Source organism: Amphiprion ocellaris, chromosome 6, assembly GCF_022539595.1.
Source record: "Amphiprion ocellaris isolate individual 3 ecotype Okinawa chromosome 6, ASM2253959v1, whole genome shotgun sequence".
NCBI lineage: Eukaryota > Metazoa > Chordata > Actinopteri > Pomacentridae > Amphiprion > Amphiprion ocellaris.
Window position 1 is genome coordinate 25,877,529 of NC_072771.1, and position 19,726 is coordinate 25,897,254.

General features: G+C 40.5%; 1 protein-coding gene across 7 annotated transcripts in view; it reads left to right on the forward strand.

Moving 5' to 3' along the window:
* clip1a (CAP-GLY domain containing linker protein 1a) overlaps positions 1–19,726 on the forward strand; it is a 25,769-nt gene continuing 6,043 nt past the window's right edge. Inside the window, exons 1-19 of one of the 7 annotated variants that reach the window (XM_023282445.3) lie at positions 1–169; positions 4,279–4,575; positions 5,080–5,636; positions 6,287–6,411; positions 6,509–6,725; positions 6,829–7,026; positions 7,127–7,218; positions 7,478–7,538; positions 10,204–10,308; positions 11,656–12,564; positions 12,777–12,893; positions 13,094–13,151; positions 13,239–13,322; positions 13,466–13,622; positions 13,829–13,994; positions 14,188–14,403; positions 16,021–18,474; positions 19,225–19,362; positions 19,507–19,613. In XM_023282445.3, coding sequence (XP_023138213.2) covers positions 4,485–4,575; positions 5,080–5,636; positions 6,287–6,411; positions 6,509–6,725; positions 6,829–7,026; positions 7,127–7,218; positions 7,478–7,538; positions 10,204–10,308; positions 11,656–12,564; positions 12,777–12,893; positions 13,094–13,151; positions 13,239–13,322; positions 13,466–13,622; positions 13,829–13,994; positions 14,188–14,403; positions 16,021–18,474; positions 19,225–19,362; positions 19,507–19,613 — 5,852 coding nt within the window. In that variant the 5' untranslated portion in view covers positions 1–169; positions 4,279–4,484. The other 6 variants (XM_055011473.1, XM_055011471.1, XM_055011470.1 and 3 more) reach the window with 6 other exon arrangements.

The following is a 19,726-nucleotide window of genomic DNA, read 5'->3' on the forward strand; positions in this document are numbered from 1 at the left end:
GCACTGACGTTCTTGTCGGCTGTTGGACGGGCGGCTCGTACGCTGGGCTGTTCCTGCCTGCCTTCCCGTGTGCGATCCGAGCTGCAGTCGTCGCGGTTCTCCACTTAGCTCGCTAGCTGTGTGTTTTTTTCTCTCCTCGGAAGACGAAGGTTGTGCAGGAACATATCAGGTCAGTACTAGCTCTTGTATCTCTGTCCGTTCGTGGCTGTTGAACGGGAGAGTGACCGCCGGGTGAAAGTTGTTCCGGTGCCGTAGACGTTACTTGAGGTGTTTAGTTTAGCCCCGCTAGCTAAAGCAGCCCGTCTGTTGGTCCCGCAACCACCGGCTCGCTGGTGCTGCTAGGGCCTCGCCGCTGACGATACTTAGCACCTAATCACGTCTGTCCTCTCCCCCTGATTACAGCCTGGGATTCGTTTAAGTCGAGGAGGCGGCAGTTAAGTTACAACAACCTTACACGGGTGGATATCTACACAGGTGATCTAAGCTAACATTTTGTAACGCTGACTCAACTTGCAGCAGCAGTGTGCCCTGCTGGAGCTCCGGTGACATTGCGAAGACTTTTGGACTTGTGGAATTCGCTTGAGTCGCTTTAGCTCACCGCAGCGAACGGTTAGTAGGTAGTTAGAGGTGTCTGGGTTGTGCTTAACAGTGCAACTGCCATTTTCGCCTCGCCCGAGAGCTCCTACTCAGCTAGCTAGTGAGGTAAGTTAGCCGACATGACATTGTGTTTGCGGGGTCCACTTCTACCAGATGTGCCACCTCATCGACAGCTCTGAATCCGTTAGCTGCTGACAGAGGTGTCAGGGCGAGTAAACAGGCCAAATCTGTGAGGATAACTGGCTTCACCTCCCAGGAACAGCGTGTTAATATGTCAGTGAAGCAGCCGGGTGATAGTGGAATGTCTGGATTAGACAGTTTTGCGGTTTAAAGGTGTGACTTTGGCTTTTAATGATTAAGCTTTTCGGTTTCAGACAGAAAGCAGCTTAGCTTGTTTGGACTGATGACATGACTAAAGCTTCAAAGTGGTGCAAAGGCATTTCCACCCCTGACACTCCTGTATTTCTACTGGTCCTTGAACACTGCAGTGTAGTATTTGTGCTCAAGGATACATGTGAGAGTGGCATATATTTGAGGAGAAATTAGATCATTTTACACTCATGCCTTCTTGTTTATTTCAGCCATTTGGAGCAGAAGCTGTTTTGATATTCTAGTATCTCTAATGCAAATATCAAAAGACACTCACTTGGAAGTCTGGATTTCATATTGGGGCTGCAATGGAAAACTTGACTATTTCAGGTCACTCTCATATCTGGATTCAGTTGTAAGAGTCAGAACTTGTGTTCAGCAGGGTGGTGTTAGTATGCACTGACTGTAAAGTAGACTTTTTTGTCTGCTTGTAAACAATGAGGAACGTTAACTTCAAAACTAGTGAACCTGTATCCACACAAACTGAAGATACAGGATGCTTCTGGCTCTTATTCCGTCCCTTTTGCTGCTTTTCGTGTGTCGCTGCCAGCAGGGGCCCACATAATCATCCAAGCAGATGTTTCCTCATAAAGGAAGAGCTTGAGTTGGCCTTCAGATGACAAAGCGACAGAGAGAGCAAGGTACACCAGATGATACAGACTTCTGAAGATGTAAAGATGTTTTTGGTGGAAGCTATTTGTGAGTTTACTGTGTGTAAGGCTTGTGGATGTCATAAAATATATCCTGACGCTCCATGTGTGAAGCAGAATTTGAGGGGGATGCTTCAACAGCCAAGACTATGGACGTAGACCAGTCAGAAACATTTGGACTTGCTGAATGTGGCTTAGTATTCTTAAAGACACTGGCTGTTACTAACCCAATGAAAGTGGGAGGAAGCTTCACTGGCTTGTGTCACCGTTCACACCGTCCCATTAGGTTGCTACTCAACTATGTACCACTATTGTGAAGATAGTTATGTTTATTCCATCTGAAATTATTTTCAAATTAAAACATGTTTTGAATCGTTGAGGACAGTGAAATCATAAAGTGTGGCCACACGATTCACACCCTTTGCTTTGACAGACTCTGACCATGTAAACCTTTGTCGTTTAGAAAATAGAAGTTGATTATGCCAACACTGACATTTGGGAAGTCTCACTTCTGTTTTACGGGCCGTCATTTACCTCTTTCTATTTGTTTATGTACTTCAAAAAATGAAAGCAGCCTAGTAGCAGTGTACTTAAGAATTTGACTTGTTGATACATCAGTGTATTAATTCCCTTTAACTTTGTAGAGCTTTGGAATTTGACTTTTTCCCAAGCAACAGATTAGACTGAGAGTCAGTGGCAAGAGATTAACATAACTGCAGTAATTCTTCAGTGTAAGTGGATCATGTCTAGCTGACTGCATCAGTTCACCAATCAGCTGAAACATCCTCTGGTAATACTCACAGGACAGTCACAGTAAAGCAAGGTGGTTTTCACATATTTCTGTTGTTTACCTTTTACTCTATTAACATGCCAGGTTATGTATATAATCTTTTATACTGCAACAACAGTTTTTCCCTTTCCACCAGCGCATCAGTCAGCCTGACTAGATATTAATGAAACTAGTCAAAGTACTTCAAGTTGTCTTTGTATTTTTGTGCAAAAAATGAAGATGCACAAGGCCACACAAATGCTACTTTATGTGTAATTTGTACCATGCAGTCAGTCTTCAGCCATTGAAACACTTTCTTTTTCTAGCCTCCCTTTGACCTAAAGGCACTAATCAGTATCATTCAAAGGCACAGCGGGGGAAAACTGGAACACTGCGTTCAAACTAGGTCGTGCCTGCTGATGGCCACCCTTTATTGTCCACTAAGAATTATCTTCAAGGTTGTTGGTTGTTTTGGCAAACCAACATACTGTAACTCTTAGGCCCTTTCAGGAATGAAAGTTATGTTTGTGTGGCCTTGCTGAACAAGTCCTATATTAAATTTATGCCGTGTGAAGTCAAGCTTCCACGCTGACTCAGAACACTTTGACTTCACAGTTTATTTTGCATTGAAGGACTTTGAAAGCATTTAAGAATTGCTTAGCTTTCAATCAGCAATTTATGGGGACAAACATGTTTTTTCTCATTTTTAAAGGGATGCTGCAGGCATTTACTATCAAATTAATTTCCTGAACATTATGCAAGCCATTAATAGTAGTCACTATGAATTACTGTAGTTCAGCTCCTGTTCTCACATGTGATCTAAACTTCACAAATCTTGAAAACCTTTTTGTAACAATAAATAAATAGCGTGTACATAATTAATTTCTTTGCTAATTACAAAGAAATGTAAGGTTGTAATGTGTCGCTATGACAGCGGAATGTGTATACATGTACACCTTCCAGGCTGTCATCTGCAAATGCATAGTTACAATAACTAGAAAAGGTAAAAAGTAGTGTTTGTTTAGTCACATTTTTGACAAAGCAGCTTATCCTTGCTACAGGTTGTTTGTGTGTACCTTGCTCCTACTGCTTGTGATTGCATCATCAGTATGAGACTTGGTGTTCTAGACTTTCTGTGCACCTGTTCTGCAGAGGTGGTCTTGGTGTGATGCCGCCCTCCACTGAAATAGGTTGTGATGCTACAAATCTGACAGTAGATTCTTCTGAAACTCGAGGCTTGTCAGTAGTTTTGCTTATCATGACTGCACACCCAGTCGTAGCGTCAAGTAAACAACAGACAAACTCTGTTTAAATAGAACATTCAGCCAATCTGTTTCTGTGGTGAGGTAATCTGACAAACAGGATAATCTGCTGTGGGTGGTGGGCATGTTTCCGGAATAATCCTGTTTTAGAAAAAGCTGCCAGACAGCCTTACATGATTTTAGATGCCAGAACGATAGATTGAGTGTGAGACTGTTAGTGTGTGTTGTGGTCAAGGTCGTAGATGATGGACTGTTTGGAAGTTCATAATGGTAGCACCATAGACTGCATATTGGTTGGCCTTTGACAGGGTATTTTTAGGTCTAACTCTGACGTTGTGTATACTGAGGAGCCTGTTGTCATAACAGAAACAAAATGCCTCCATTAACAGAGCTCCAAAAACAAAGTCAATGAGCATGCCTTAAAGACATATCTGTACCCGCTGTATATTAGTTTGGTCAAGACGAATTATTGCTTTCAGCACCACCCACAGCTCAGTCAAAGCCAGTCATTCGTGAGTCCTGATTCATGAGACAGTTAGTACTATGAGTGCTAGTAAAATATATTTTAATAAACCTAATTTAAGTAATGTTTCTTGTTTTTTTCCCCCACTCTCTTTCTCATCCTAAACAGGGTCCCTTTTGTAAGCAGCGCTTTTTCTCCCTCCTCCCTTTTCCTGGTTTTTCTTTTTGTTTGTTTTTAGTTTTTGTTCAATTAATTTTGGAGCGGAGAGAACACCATCGCCATCACAGAGCTGCAGCCAGTTGTTTTCATGGTCTGGGGTCAGTCTGTACCCACTGACAGACACAAGCCTTGTGAGTCAGATCACAGGAGCAAATATGAGCACAGCCAAGGCCAGTGGGATCAAAGTGCCCAGCAAGATAGCCAGGCCACCAGGAACAGGAGCCCCTAAGACCAATCCCAGTACAGGTAAGAGTCTCTGTGTCCCACTTCTTCAGCTTGGGGGGATATTTGTGACACTGGAATGTTTGCCCTTGATGCTGTGATCACGTTTATCATAGTTTTTGTCCTGTTACAAAAGGACTTTGACAATTTGACATCCTGACCCCCGTTTCGGCATATTTGTTTTTGTTACAGGTTTGCATTATGCTCAGTCACCCGTGATACAGCTCATCTTGTGGTACTGTGTAGTTTAATCAAATGGCTTTTGGCTTTTACCTTGAGCCCGAATAGCAAAACTAGGCGTTCATTTTCACTGGATGGGTAAAACTGATAATAGAAGAGACAAACGTACCAGTTGTTTCAACTCTTAGGGCCTTTTCAGCAAGGGAAAAAGTAAAGAGAAAGTATAATGTGGACATCAAATCACATGGTATTTCAGTGATTTGCACAGCATTTGTGTCATTTGTGTCTCTGATACAAGACAATGACTTGATGGGTTTTTCAAAAACTCTGTTGTCTTTTTAAACACAGCAAAAGTTGCTGTAGCTGACAAATCAGCTGCAAGTGCCAGCGGAGGAGATGCCAAGAACTCTGAGGAGAACTTCCAGATTGGGGAGCGAGTATGGGTGAATGGAAACAAGCCAGGCTACATACAGTTCTTGGGAGAGACACAGTTTGCCCCTGGACAGTGGGCAGGGATTGTTCTAGATGAGCCGATTGGGAAAAATGACGGGTCGGTGGCAGGGGTGCGCTACTTCCAGTGCGAAGCCCTGCGAGGGATATTTACCCGCCCATCTAAGTTGTCTCGCACAGAGGGGGAGGCTAATGGGACCCAGACCGCACCACCTTCCCGTGCTGCATCACCCACTCCCTCAGTTGGAAGCGTGGCCTCACAAACGCCCGCCACTAAATCATCATTACCCTCAAGTACTACGGCAGCCAAGAAGGCCTCCACTGCTACACCTGCAACACCAGTTACACCATCTTCCAACCTCACGCGCACAAACAGTGAATCTGTCTCCAACCTCTCAGAGACTGGATCAGTCAAGAAGGGGGAACGGGAACTGAAGATGGGTGACCGTGTTTTGGTAAACTTTATTACAGTATCTAAAAGACGAAAAATACAGCTTTTTACCTGGATGTTTCATCAAAGTGACAGAACTCAGAATCTGTATCATTTTCTTATAATAACATCAGCATTATCATGAATACTGCTTGTTCAGATTCACATGACCAATGAAAGCTTGCTTTTTTTCAGTCTTAGTCAGATTAACACATTAAACATGGTGGTTTCCGCTAAGTGTCACCAAACCTCCACATCTGAGTCTGTTGAAGCACTCATACTTTGTACAGTCCTGTAGGTCTAATTATATACTGATGAGCATCTTCCTTCCTCCTTACAAATTCCCTTTTTTATGTCCCTTTCCTCACTCAGGAGGCCGTGTAGCACATTATTTGAAGAGGAAGTGTTACTCATGCCTAATGGGCTGCAGAGGAAATGTGCTCACAATGTCCAAATTTAGTCATTTAAACATTGAATCTATGCATTTTAAATACTTGAAATACAAAAAAAAGTTTGGTTTCAAATATCATGATTTGGCCTCAGTCTGTTCAAAGCTGGTACATGTGTGTTTCTGTTGCTTTTATGGAATTATCAGGCAAAGCTGATTACTCTTTTGGCCTCTGTTATCTGTTGAGAGGATTAAATGTTGGCTAATGTTTGATGTTTTGTCCTCAGGTTGGTGGCACAAAGGCAGGAGTGGTGCGTTTTCTTGGTGAAACAGATTTTGCCAAAGGCGAGTGGTGTGGTGTGGAGTTGGACGAACCCTTAGGAAAGAATGATGGAGCAGTTGCAGGCACAAGGTATAGTAGCCACAGGATCTGTAAATAAGTAAAAGAAAAGTTATGTGACAACCACACATTGTCCATTTATGACCGTATTCTATTATCTTTCCTCCAGATATTTTCAGTGCCAACCCAAGTATGGCTTATTTGCTCCAGTGCACAAAGTCACACGCATTGGCTTCCCTTCCACCACTCCAGCTAAATCAAAAACAACAGTTCGGAAAGTAGTGGCCACACCGTCAGGGCTAAAGAGAAGCCCAAGTGCCTCATCCATCAGTACCATGAGCTCTGTGGCGTCTTCTGTTAGCGCTAAGCCCAGCCGCACAGGCCTGGTGAGACATGGATACACACACTAGCCACAATATCAAGAAATTGTACTCATACGTTTGCGTTGTACAGGTCTCTCAAGCATGCTACTTTTCTGTCTTTTTACAGCTGACAGAGACATCGTCAAGGTATAATCGAAAGATTTCAGGCACCACAGCTCTGCAGGAGGCACTGAAGGAAAAGCAACAACATATTGAGCAGCTAATGGCTGAGAGGGACATGGAAAGAGCAGAGGTTGCCAAGGCCACTGGCCATGTTGGAGAGATGGAGCAAGAACTTAGCCTGCTCAGGGATGATCAGGAGCAGGTTGGTTCACTAACTAATTATAAATTACTGTTAGAATCACTTGTAATTTCCATATCACCTTTGGTGATTTATTGCCCAATGTCTTTCCTGGCTTTTAAAGATGGAGACAAAGATGGATCAGTTGCGTGCCTTGGTAGAAGCTGCAGACAAAGATAAAGTGGAGCTGCTAAATCAACTAGAGGAGGAGCGTAGGTAAGAATTTTCCACAGGTGTGACTAATTGAAGACATACAGTCACCAGTAACAGTATGTTGGAATCTGTTGTTTTAATATTATTGCGTTAGCTTGTTGAAAGAGAAAATGACTGCTAAGCTCATAATGCTGTTGTACTTATACAGTCTTATGAAATCATGAGTTAAGAGGTTTGCCTGAGTTGCCTTAGGTCTACTCTGGATCATTATGGCTAGAGGTTGCTAGTGTTCCGTTTAAGCCTGCTTTTGTATGTTAAACAGGAAGGTGGAGGACCTTCAGTTTCGTGTAGAGGAAGCTTGCATTACCAAAGGAGACCTGGAGGTAAATACACAACAAAGATCCATACCACTGCGACTGACGTATTATTGAATTCATGTTTGAAAACCACAATATTCAGTAATGAACGTTTACAATTTGTAAAAACATTATCATGGTAGGGATATTTGATTATGACCCATTAATTTAGAACATAAATTTTAATATTAATTAAGAAGCAGCTTGTGCTCCAGTCAGCCTGGTTTCAACTCAGAATACAAATTTACACAAGCTTTGGTCTATATCCTTGATAATAAAATGGTTAATATTGGTGTGTCGTCTTGTAGTTGAGGTCCAATGCAATTTGAGCTTGCACAAGATGAACTAGCTGCCTTGTCACAGAGCTACATTCAAGTCCATGCAGAGCATTTGCATTGCCTTTTAGGAGGATAGCAATAGAAACTATCCACTCTGCAGTCTCATTATCTGTGTTTGCATGAACAGTTTGATACTGGCTTCATCCTACATTAGGTGATGTGCTGTGAAATGTATCCAGTGGTGCAGGAAGACTGTTACTTGTGCCTAGTGAGAGACTTAATGTAGAGAGACAAATTATACTATTGAGAAGCTTTTAAAGTTCTGAATTATTAATTAAGAAAATAGTGTTGTTGCAATTGTTTGCCTGTCATGAGAGATAAATAATTTCACTGCCCTAGTAAATTATCAAAGCTAGGAGAGATAAGAAAGGGCAGAATTTGCATTTTCCATCACATAATCTTTTACAGTAATTTAACGAAGTGGGCTCTTATAACTCATTGTGTTTTTCTCAAGTAAGACAAGCTCTATTCCCAAGTTCTAATATGTGTACTAGAGCCCAGTGGGATCTGTGTTCATATCTGATCAAATAATTTGTCATTTATTCCACAGTGCTACACAGGGGCTCATCTTGGTTACCCTGAGGGCATCCAAGCTCAGAATAGATGTTTAAAATGAGGGCTACAGGTTTAGAAACCCCCTTTATCTTCTCTTTAAACTTGTGAACTAACATTTTTTAACTTACTTATGGTTGTGGATAGATTTTTTTTTAAAAATGCATGTGGCTTCAAATACAGCAACAAAAACACTTTGAACGGGCCAAACTTAAAAAGGCTTTTTAACTTCAGGCTGTTGAAGGTGTACTAATGTTGAGCTGTAATCCTCAGTGCCTCCCTGTTCAATGATGTGATCTTATTGCTTCTCTTCCTTCTCGTCCTCGTCTTTCATGTTGGTCCAGTGCTCAGCATGGTACCACTGGAGATGCTTCCTTGTCATTCACTGCCCTGGTCACAGACCTGAATTCAGTCTGCCCACTGCAGTCTAAGGAGAATAACACTCACCAGAATTCAGATGTAATGTTTGCACAAATAGATCAATGAGCAAGGCCACATTATATTTAGTAGATGTTCGACACTGAATGTTGAACTCAATGTATGCTTTGAAAGCAAAGTGATCCCAGGAATGTAGGTGTATCAAGTTACCCTTATCAAATCATTCCTGCTTCCATACCATTGACTGGATGTGGTTTGTAACTTACCTTTGAGTAGTCTTTTCCCCAAATACTTTTTTACTCTTACTTGAGTAATTTTTTGGATGACTATTTTTTACTTCTACTTGAGTAATATTATTTTGAAAGAACGTTACTCCTGAGTACAATTTTTGGATGCTCTACCCACCTCTGTTTATAAATTTGGTAGCAAACATGACCTTTGTTTAGTCAAACTTTTTCCATCTAAGGCATGGGATAAACCACTGGCATAGCATTTTAATCAGGTGCTATTAATGTTTTTTTAAATGAAATTTCGAGTTAACATACAATGAGTATTATGTCAAACAAGGCCCGTTCTTGAGCCCAACATGCTTTTGTGTTACTGATTGATCTCTGTTAAGTTGGTCACAAGTCTTGCACATGGTGGTCTGATAAGTGGTGGTTTCTTAAATAATACTTACAGTGTGTGGACAATGGCTTTATCACCATGGAGAGAAAGCAGTGTGGATGTTGATAATGATATAGGCCTTATTAGTTTACCACTATTGAACCAAGACTATAAATGCCAAAAGATGTCTTTTTATATTAACTTTTTAATGGTAAATCAATATATCATGTATTCTTTGTGCAATGCATTGACTTCATGTAGTAAAGTGAATTACAGAGATGAGGAAACAACCAGCACTGCATTCTCTTCATGCTGTTGCAAAGTCATTTTAACTTTTTTTACTTGCTGGCTTGACACACATTATCAAATTTTCCATGTATCATAACAATCAGTGTGCTTTATTCACCAGGTGTCAGTTTTGCATGGTTACTTCTAAACTGCCTCCTTCACCATACTCATCCTGCACATCCATAATACATGCCCCCTTCTTTTGCTGCTTGTCTTATATCCTCTCCTCCTCCACTCCCCACATTCATTCAGAAAACCCCCTATTTGCAGCAGTTGATGGCATGGCCTGAAAGTTCTGCATGGGGGTGTCTTCTCATTTCCACGCATCCACCACTCCCTACGCCTACCCAGTACACTTTCCCCATCCTGCAAATACACAAACACACAGACACACAGTCACGCAATCACCATCACCACTGTCCGAACCCCTCCATCCTCTCTCCTGTCTCCCTCCCTCTCTGTCTGCGTTGGGCTGGCATGTGATGGTGGCACTGGTGTGTTCTTTTCCTCTCCCCCTTGTTTACTAACAGACGCAGACCAGACTGGAGCATGCCCACATTAAGGAGCTTGAACAGAGCCTGCTCTTTGAAAAGACCAAAGCTGAGAAACTCCAAAGAGAGTTAGAAGACACTAGGGTAATGAATTCTGCTCTGCAGTGTGCTGCGTTGGGAATGAGGGCCTGGGCCAGGGACAGTGGCCACAAAATAACCAAGGGTTACAGAGAGGTGCCAGGCAGTAACTGGAGTATTGCTTTATGAGCTTGTGGTGAATGTACCGTGCAAATTATTTTTTGTTCAGCATTACATTCGGAAAATTACGCTCTCGTGCTTGAAGAAAAAAATACTATATCACAAATAGAAAAGTAAATGCTTTACTTAGTCTGTCCCACATAGAGTTAAATTGCCAAATTTGACATCACAGTTTGTTAGTTAGCTTCAAATTCACTTTGTAACCATTTTCAAATGTTAACTTATCTCAAACGTAATGGATACACTCACAATTATTACACTTGAAATATGGATTTCTGTTTTAGTCACTTAAACAATAACCATATCTATCTTTCAGCTGTCTAAAGTGACAGATCTTTTACTTCTATGTTTCAAAACGTTGCCAAACCTGAACTCACTCTTGCTTTACTGGTATCACTGCTTAACCAGACAGACAAACTTCCCCCTCTTCCCAAGTTAATCATTTTCTCAGTTATCCTATGTTTTACTTCCCTGGTCCTTCCTGGCATCCATTTGTCCTGCTTATTTGGTGTCCCTGTGTTTTGATAGTCTAAAACCCACTCCACCTCCCAAACTATGCATCCTGTCTTCCCCTATAGTCTTATACTCAAAAGGAGTATGAGTAAAATTAGAGTAAATATAGTTTTATGAGAATGGGGGTAATAGTGTACATATCATATCAAGTCTATTATCAATAAGTGTTGCTGCAAGATTCACCTGTCTTAAACGAACTGTCAAAAATTATGTTGAAGTGGCGATGAGAGATGCATGTTTAAGAATAATGGAATATACAATAGATTTGGATCATGGATTATATATAATCAATCTATAACATCAGTGCTCCCTGATGGTTGTTTAATAGTTTTTTCTAGTTCATGGCTCTACTAAATCACGAGTCCATTAATTTAATGACAGAGTTTTGGTTTGTCGGAAGGTGGAAAATGTCTTGCACACTTCTGTAGCTCCATACATGCTTTCAGTGTTCACTTCCATTATTTGGACCATTTCCTTTATAACCACAAGAGGTCAGTATAATGCCTTATTTTGAGGCTCAAGAGTTTTTATACCTACTTCATTAAGCAAGCAAATTGAACAGTTTCAGAGTTTTATTGTATTTTATTCCACTTTATCAATTAGTTTTTTGTTTGTTTCGTAGCCATAAATTGTGATTAAGTCTACTAATTTGTTGGTAAATAATGCTTCAGCATGTCAGATTTGGACAAATTTTTAAATGCAAGATTTCTGCTTTTAAAGGTTGCGACTGTATCAGAGAGATCCCGTATTATGGAGCTCGAGCGGGACCTTTCACTGAGAACAAGAGAGGTAGCTGACCTGCAGCTGCGTCTTGGGATGCAGCAGGGTTCTGAGGATTCAAATTCTACTCTTTCTCCACTCCTGGAAGAGATACATTCTCTGAGGGACCAGTTGGCTTCTCAAGAAGCTAATCAGAGGGAAGAGCTAGGGAAATACAAGGAGAAGCTAGAAGCTCAAGAAAAAGTCCATAGTGAGGCAGTTGCCCAGCTTCAGGCCTCCTCTGTAAAGCTCTCTGGCGACAAAGAGCAGTTGCAGATGCGCATAAGCCAGGCTGAGAAGGAAAATGCTGATATTGTTGAACTGTGGCGCTCCAAGATGGAGTCTGCCGTCGCCTCTCACCAGCAAGCCATGGAGGAACTGAAGGTGTCCTTCAGCAAAGATGCAGGTGCCCAGACAGAAGAGCTTATAGAAACCAAAAGTGCACTGGAAAAGCTGAAAGTGGAACACAAGTTGGCACTTGATGAAGCTGGAGCTAAATGTGACGCTGAAGCCTCTGCTTGGACTCAGGAGATGCAAGCGCTGAAGGCACAGCTGTTGTCTTTGACTGAGGAAAAGGAGCGACTGGAGGAGTCGCTAAGATCCAGTGTTGAGAGAGCAGAGGAGCAGCACCTTGTGGAGATGGAGGATGTTCTTGGGAAGCTTCATGCTGCTGAACTTAGGGTGAAGGAGCTCGAGGAGAAAGAAGCATCACAGGCACAACAGACTCAAGACAAGGACAAAGAAACCAAAGAGCAGATGGCAGAAATGGTGGCTCTGCGCAGCCAAATAGCACAAGGTAACCAGGAGCTTGTGGCTCTAAAGAAGCAATTAGAGGAGGCACAGAGCCAAGGAAACAACCAGGGTGTAAAGGTGGGTCTTTATCAACTGATGACCATATTAAGGCTACGTTTTTGTATTTGCTGTGTTTTGCCATGTAATATCTTTTCTTCTGTTGGACTAGTGTAACATTTTTCATAGAACAATTGTCAGCCAATGTTTTACTAATATTATATTTTGATTAGAATATTTCTTCATGGTTTTCTTTTGCCCATTTGCTGACTGTATTTGTTACCTGACTATAGGTTTGTGAATTGAGCTCTCAGTTGGAGGGCAAACAGCAGGAAGTTCTCTCCTTACAGCAGAGTCTTACTACTGTAAAGGAGGAGAAGGACACCCTGGAACAAGAGCTTGGAGGCCTGGTGAGGCTTATAGCTTCATTTTTGAATGTGTATATTGAACACCTTTATGATTTAAGTCGCTGGTCCTTTGCTTGTTTGATATTCTTCTAGTTGCATCACTTTTCATGAACTATATTAATTATGTCTTTGGCATTTGGCTTGTCATTCCTAAATGCGCCCATTGTAGAAAAATCATACAAAATTGGTATTTCTCCCTGCAGAAACAAAAGTTTGCTGAAAGCACAGAGGAGCAGGGTAAATCTGCAAAAACTATGCAAGGTAAATTATATAATCAGTCATACATTGTTAAAAGAGCCTCCAATTTTTCCCATCACTTGCTACTATTTGGCCTTTTTGTTTTTGTAGAAACACTTGAGAAGCTCACTAAGAAGGAGGAGCAGTGTATATCTTTGACTACAGAATCAGAGTCCCTAAGAAGTCAGCTTGCTGGTGAGCATATTACAGCTGCACTGGCCTGTTCGGTATTTTGCTGAAGATAGGCTTGCACTCATCCCCTATTGCATTATAGTATTTCCTTCCTGTTGAATTTAAACCTCTGAGCATCATTAATACACTCATGTTGTTTTAATCAGGGCTGGAGAGGAAGCTGAAAGCTGCAGATGAAAAGCTTGAGCAGCTTTCGAAGGACAAAAGCAAACTGGAAAATGATATTTCCAACATGATGAAGGCATCTGGTGATAGTTCAGTACAGCTTACCAAAATGAATGAGGACCTCATGCAGAAAGAAAGGTAGCACTCTTTATTACTCCCATCTTGTTCATTGGTTGAAAAGCATATTATACCAACATTCTCTGAATTGGATATTTATTTCCCTATCATGTGTTGTTACTAATATGCAAATGTCTTGTTTGTTTTTCATTCCATGCTGAAGTAAGTTTAATTTTTAGGTATCTAACCTGTCACTGCACATCCATTTCTTTTTTGTCATTCCACAGGAGACTTGAGGAGTTACAGAATCAGTTAGCAGAGGAGAAGGAGAAGGCGGCACATTTGAATGAACAACTCCAGCTAGAACAGTCCCACAAAGAGCAGGAGCTGAAAGAGGCCAGAGATACACATCAGACTCAAATAAGTAGCCTTCAGGAGAAGATTACCACCATGGTTAGTTTAGTTTGAAAAATATATACTTCAAGACTTTAAAATTGTTTTATAGATATCAAAATATTCAATAAACTGTTTACTACTCTTTGGAAAATCTCCCATGAAAGTGTATCCTTTAGTCACTAGCAGTATCAAAATTATTCATTGAATGTAATGTGAGTAATTATTGCCTTTCTCATTTTGTATTTTCTAGGAGAAGACCGTTAAACAAAGTGAGAATCTGGTCGAGGAGCTGAAGGCCTCACAGGAGAAGTCCCTCTCTCAGGCCTCAGAGCTCCATGTGAAGGAACTTGAGGTGCTGCAAAGTCAGGCTGATAAGCTGAAGCAGGATTTGTCCTCCTCCAAGGACAAAAACCAAGAGCTAGAGAAGCTGGTATCTGAGCTGCAGCCATACAAGGAACAGGTTCAGGTAAGCACAAACTTAAAGACACATAAGTTGAATCTGCATGTTTTACATTTTGGTGGACAGTGTGTTTAAAATGTTTTTTGTATATATTACTGGTTTTTCTTTTTTCGTCTCGATCATCAAAAATGTTAATGCTTTAAAAAGACATTACGGGGGACTATACAGGGTGGGCCATAAGTTTCCATACATAGGAAAAATAAACATTTTATGTTGGACAATCATTTTTATTTATATAATGTGCTCTATATGATTACCACTGTTTTGAAAACACATATTAATATGTGTTTTCCACTGTTGATGAACTTGCATTAGCACAGTTGAAGTTATGCTTGTAATGGCGTTGGTGATACGTACCTTGAGATGATTTATGTCTCATATCTTCACCTGATACACCATGGCCTTCAAGTGCCCCCAAAGATAGCGTCAAAAGCATTTCCTAGGGTATCTGAAACATAAAAAAAATATATACATTATACATTTTCCTATGTATGGAAACTTAAGGCCCACCCTCTATATAACTATCACTGGTCATTAAACATTAGTGATTATTGTGTAACATTATTTCTTCTTATTTAATGTTATACATATTGTTTATGACAAGTTGCACATTCCCCCCTCACATTAAGACTCGTAACAAGCGCTACATTGAATGGTGCCATGCGGTATATGCTTGCAGGGGTACACCAGATGAAATTATGCCTTCAGTGTATTTATAGGCAGTTTATGGTTATTGGAAAAGTCAAAGAAATCATTCACACTTTAAAAGGTTTGTTTCATACTGCTTTATGTATATTTATACACAGGGTATCATTGATGTTCACTTTGTACATGGATTATCCTGGATATCATGGACACAGCCTGTAAATGTGAAGCCATGATTTCAAAGAACTCCTACACCTTTATGATGAGGCATAAATTAGTACAAGAGTGTTAAATACTGTCGAAAACTTTAAATGTTTCTAGAAGCACAGTATTTAAGGTTTGGAATTAACAGCGCTAAAAAAAGAAAATTGGATGTCCGTTTCAAAAAAATGACCACTATATAAAAGGTTTCTTCAACTACTGATTTCAATTTTCCATTGGGTGATAAGGGCTTTTTTGATGTACCCCTCCCAGCATAGTTCATCAACCTGCTTTTTCATTAACGCATTTTCACTGTCCAACAAAAATGCATTATTTTTGTATTTTCTCTGAGTCATAGTAGGCAACAGTGGCTTATATAGTCTGGAAATGATTATTATTTAAAAGAAAATTAAGTTTAGAACTTACTTTTGAAATGGTGATTCCCAAATTAGTAGTTGTATATAACTAAGTAAGTCCTTTACAGTGATGTTGCTAGTGACAAGTAATGACATGCTCTGGCACCTAGTCAAATTTGCTGGTGTTAATGTTATTAAGTTAAAGTTGAAGTGAAAATGTTCCACCTTAAACTTGTTTGAAGTTAATGTGGTGTAAGCTCTGGTGTGATCTTTTACCATTTTTGATGCTTCTGCAGCTTAACCTTTTCATTTGCATATCACTTATGTCCATATCTGCTTGGTTTATTTTGGATTCATTCATACTTTGCCCTGTATATATATTTCCCTCCTTTTTCCCCCCTTTTCACTTTTGTTTTCCCAGTGTCTTTCTGCTGAGCTTGACTCCTCCAAGCATGATATTGAACAATTGTCCAAAAAACTGGAAAAACTGAATCTAGATCTGGAAAATGTGTCTAAGGAAAATGAGGATGTTAAGGGCGAGAAGAACGAACTGGAGAAACAGCTTTCAGATGTGCAGACTAAACTTTCTGCCCTCGAGATTAGTCACCAGCAATTTTCAGTCCAGAATGAAGAACTGCAAATAACCAGAGATAAACTTTCCAAACATCAAGAGGAACTACTCACCAATAACAAGCGTTTAGAAGAAGAGAGGATGTCATTGGACAAGGAACTGGAGAAGCTTAAAGACTGTCTTCAAGAAGAACAGGCTGAAAACAAACAACTGAAGCATGGTAATGGTGAATACCTGCTCCAAATTGAGGAGCTTCAAAGACAAATTGCAGAGAAAAATGATGCTCTTGTAAAGCATCAGCAAGACATCCAGCAAATTGAGGCTAAAAAGAAGCAACTCTTCAAGGATTATGAAAATGTCTGCAAAGAGAGGAACCGGCTTGAAGAGGACCTCAATGAAAGCAAGTCAAAGCTAACATCTGAGAAAGACAATCTGATATTAGAGAGAGATACTGCTAGAAATGCCAAGAAGTCTGTTGATGCTAAGAACGCTGAGTTGCAGGCAAAACTTAAATCCTTGAACTTGGAAAAAGAAGATCTTACATTGAAGAATACCCAGCTCCAGGCCCAAGCAGAAATGCTGACAAAAGAGAAGATGGAGATGTCCTCTGAAATCAGTGCTGCTGTGTTGGATACAAAGAACCTTGAGACAGTGAAGGAGGAGCTCCAGAATAAGCTCAGTGTCACAAAGAAAGATTTAGAAAGCTATGTCCATGAATGTGAAGAACTCAAAGCCTCAAAAATGAGCTTGGCTCAGATGTTGGAAGAGTTCAAGACGAGCAGTCAGGTGACTGATTCTGAAAAACTTCACCTTCTACAGGAGAAAGAAGACCTACTTGCAAGCCAAAGAAAAGCCTCTAATGAGAAGGACGAGCTCCTCAGAGAGATACAAGAACTAAAGGAGAAGCTTCAAGTCTCTGCAGAACAACTGTCTCAGTCTAATGTGAAATTTAAAGAAGCATTATCATCTTTTGAGCAAGAGAAGCAAGCGTTTTGCCTTCAGAATTCTGAAACTGAGATGGCCCTACATGCTTTACGAAAAGAAAAGATGAGCCTGGATTCAGCACTAGAGCAGCAGAAAATGGACTGTGAGCGTTTGACAGGGGAAAAGGGAGAGTTAGAAGAGAAGCACACGAAGGCCATATCTGAGAAAAATGCTCTGTCGCTTGAGCGTGATAAGCTAGCTAGTGATATCCGAACAATGAAGAACCAATTGGACAGTTCCTCTAGAACTAATGCTGAGCTTGTTGAAGAGAAAACTCAATTAACAACAATGCTAGAAGAAACCAAACGCCAAAAAGATGAGGTGGAAGCAGAGAAGACCTGTTTGAAAAGAGAAAAGGCTGACCTACAAAATGAACTGCAGAAACATTGCTCTGATATTAAAACTCTTGAAAAGGGCAAAACGGAACTTGTTGAAAAGCATAGTAAACTAACAATGGATTTTGAGAAGGCCAATTTAGAGCTTGGTAAACAGTTAGAAAACCTTACAAAAGATTATCAGCATATTCAGTCATTGCAGACTGAGGCTGATAAAAAAGCACAGTCCTTGCAGAAAGACAACCAGGACCTTCTTCAGGAGATCCAGAAGTTAAAACGTCAGTCTGAATCAGTGTCAGAGGCCAAGCACATGCTTGAGACCCAGCTAGAGGCTGAATCCAGTGAACGGAATAAAGCAACATCTGACAAGGAAAGTCTTTCCAAACAAATTGAGGAATTGCAGAAAACATTGTCCAAAGTTACAGAAAATAGTAATGAGATTTCCTCTAAATTGAAGAATACTGATGAGCAAAAGAGGTCCTTAATGGCAGATATGGAGGCTATGAAAACACAAATGAAGCAGCAAGATGAAGAAAAAAGTCAGTTAGCAGAAGATAAAGAACAGCTATTATCTAAACTTGAGGAGATGAGCAAACAGATGACCCTCTTGACCACAGAGAAGGAGGACCTTTTATCCAGCCGCTGTAAATTAGAGCAGGATGTTTCTTCTCTCCACACAAACAAAGAAAACTGGCTTGCAGAACGATCAGAGCTTCTAAAACAACTGGAGTGTTTGCAGACCAGCCAGAAACAGCTACAGGTTGACATCAAGGCCCTACACACTGATAAAGAAGTTCTGGAAAAGCAATACAAGAGTGCTGTCGCAGAAGTATCGGCTTCTGCCATTGTGAAAGAAGAAATTTCCTCCAGCATCTCACATCTAACGGCTCAGAAGGATGCCCTGCAGGTGGAGAGAGATGAAGCCGTCCAGCAAGTCAAGCAGCTCGAGTCACATCTCAAAAATGCAGTTTCTAAGCAGCTTGAGGTATTCCTCCTCCAGTAGTAAACACTGACTCGCCAATGTAGAACGGCTGGGGCTATGTCACCTTCTCACTGCATGCTTGCTGGTTTGTCTCCCTGTCCTCTTAGTTTCATGTTTAACTTTCATCTTCCATTTACTAACTGCTGTGTTTGACCCTCAGCTCCCAGCCTTTGCCTGTGGGCTTATAACGAGATCTAATGTTTGATGAAATTCTTCTGGGTTATTTCTTTTTTTTTTGGTGTAAGGTGATCATTATCACACTCACAGTCTAAACACACCATCACATGGGTGAGTCCATCTAAGTCCTACTCAAACTGTCTTTAAAGGTATACAATACCTGAAGCAGTTTGTGTCCTGTTCAACCTATTTCACAAGCTGCTGGGTTGAGAGCATCCGTTCTGAGGCCACAGGTTTTAGAGTCAGTATATTAGAGTTTGTACTAATTATTTTCTCCATAGTTTAAAATTTGTGTTGTTGTCTATCACAATGTACTCGAAAATTGAACTGAGGTTTGTATAATCGTTCCTTAATCGGTAGATAAAATATCTAATTCATTATGCATGCAGGTAATTTATTAAAAGGTAATTAAATGATGAATTTGGTTGTCAGTTATAATTTTACTTTTGTGTAGCTTTATCAAATGACCTGTGAATAGTAAATTTGGTTGGTTGAAGTCACATGGTGTTGATGTCAACCAACTGTTCGCTGTCAGACTGTCGTTCTTAGCAAATGTCCTGATCATGCACCGTTTAGGCTTCAGAGGCCTCTGGCAAGACTGCTGAGGCTCTTGAACAGCTGACAAAAGAGAAAGCCGCTTTGATGCAGGAGAAGAGCGAAGTTCAGTCTTTGTTAGAAGAGCTCCAGAGTGCCAAGCAGGAAACAGAGAGGCAGGTAAGAGAGGAAATACCAATAAAGAAGCCTTTCAGTAGTGAAGTGGCTTTCCTCATCAAGTAGTATTGTAAGAGGAAAAGAAAAAAAGTGAATTCTTTGATGTCTTTGTCCTGTAGTTCTAAATGCATGTTATTTTTGTTTTAGTTGGAATCTCTGAAGAAAGAGAATTCCACATATCAAGAAGATCTGAATGTATCCAAAAAGCAACTTTGCACAGAAACTGAGAGGACCAAGAGTCTGTGCCAGGAAATGTAAGTACATCCTCAACTTTGGTTTTTCTGTCAGATTTAAGTTCCAATAGTCTGATACAATTAGTAACTTACTGTAAATACACAGAGATAAAGGAGTTGACAAGCCAACATGT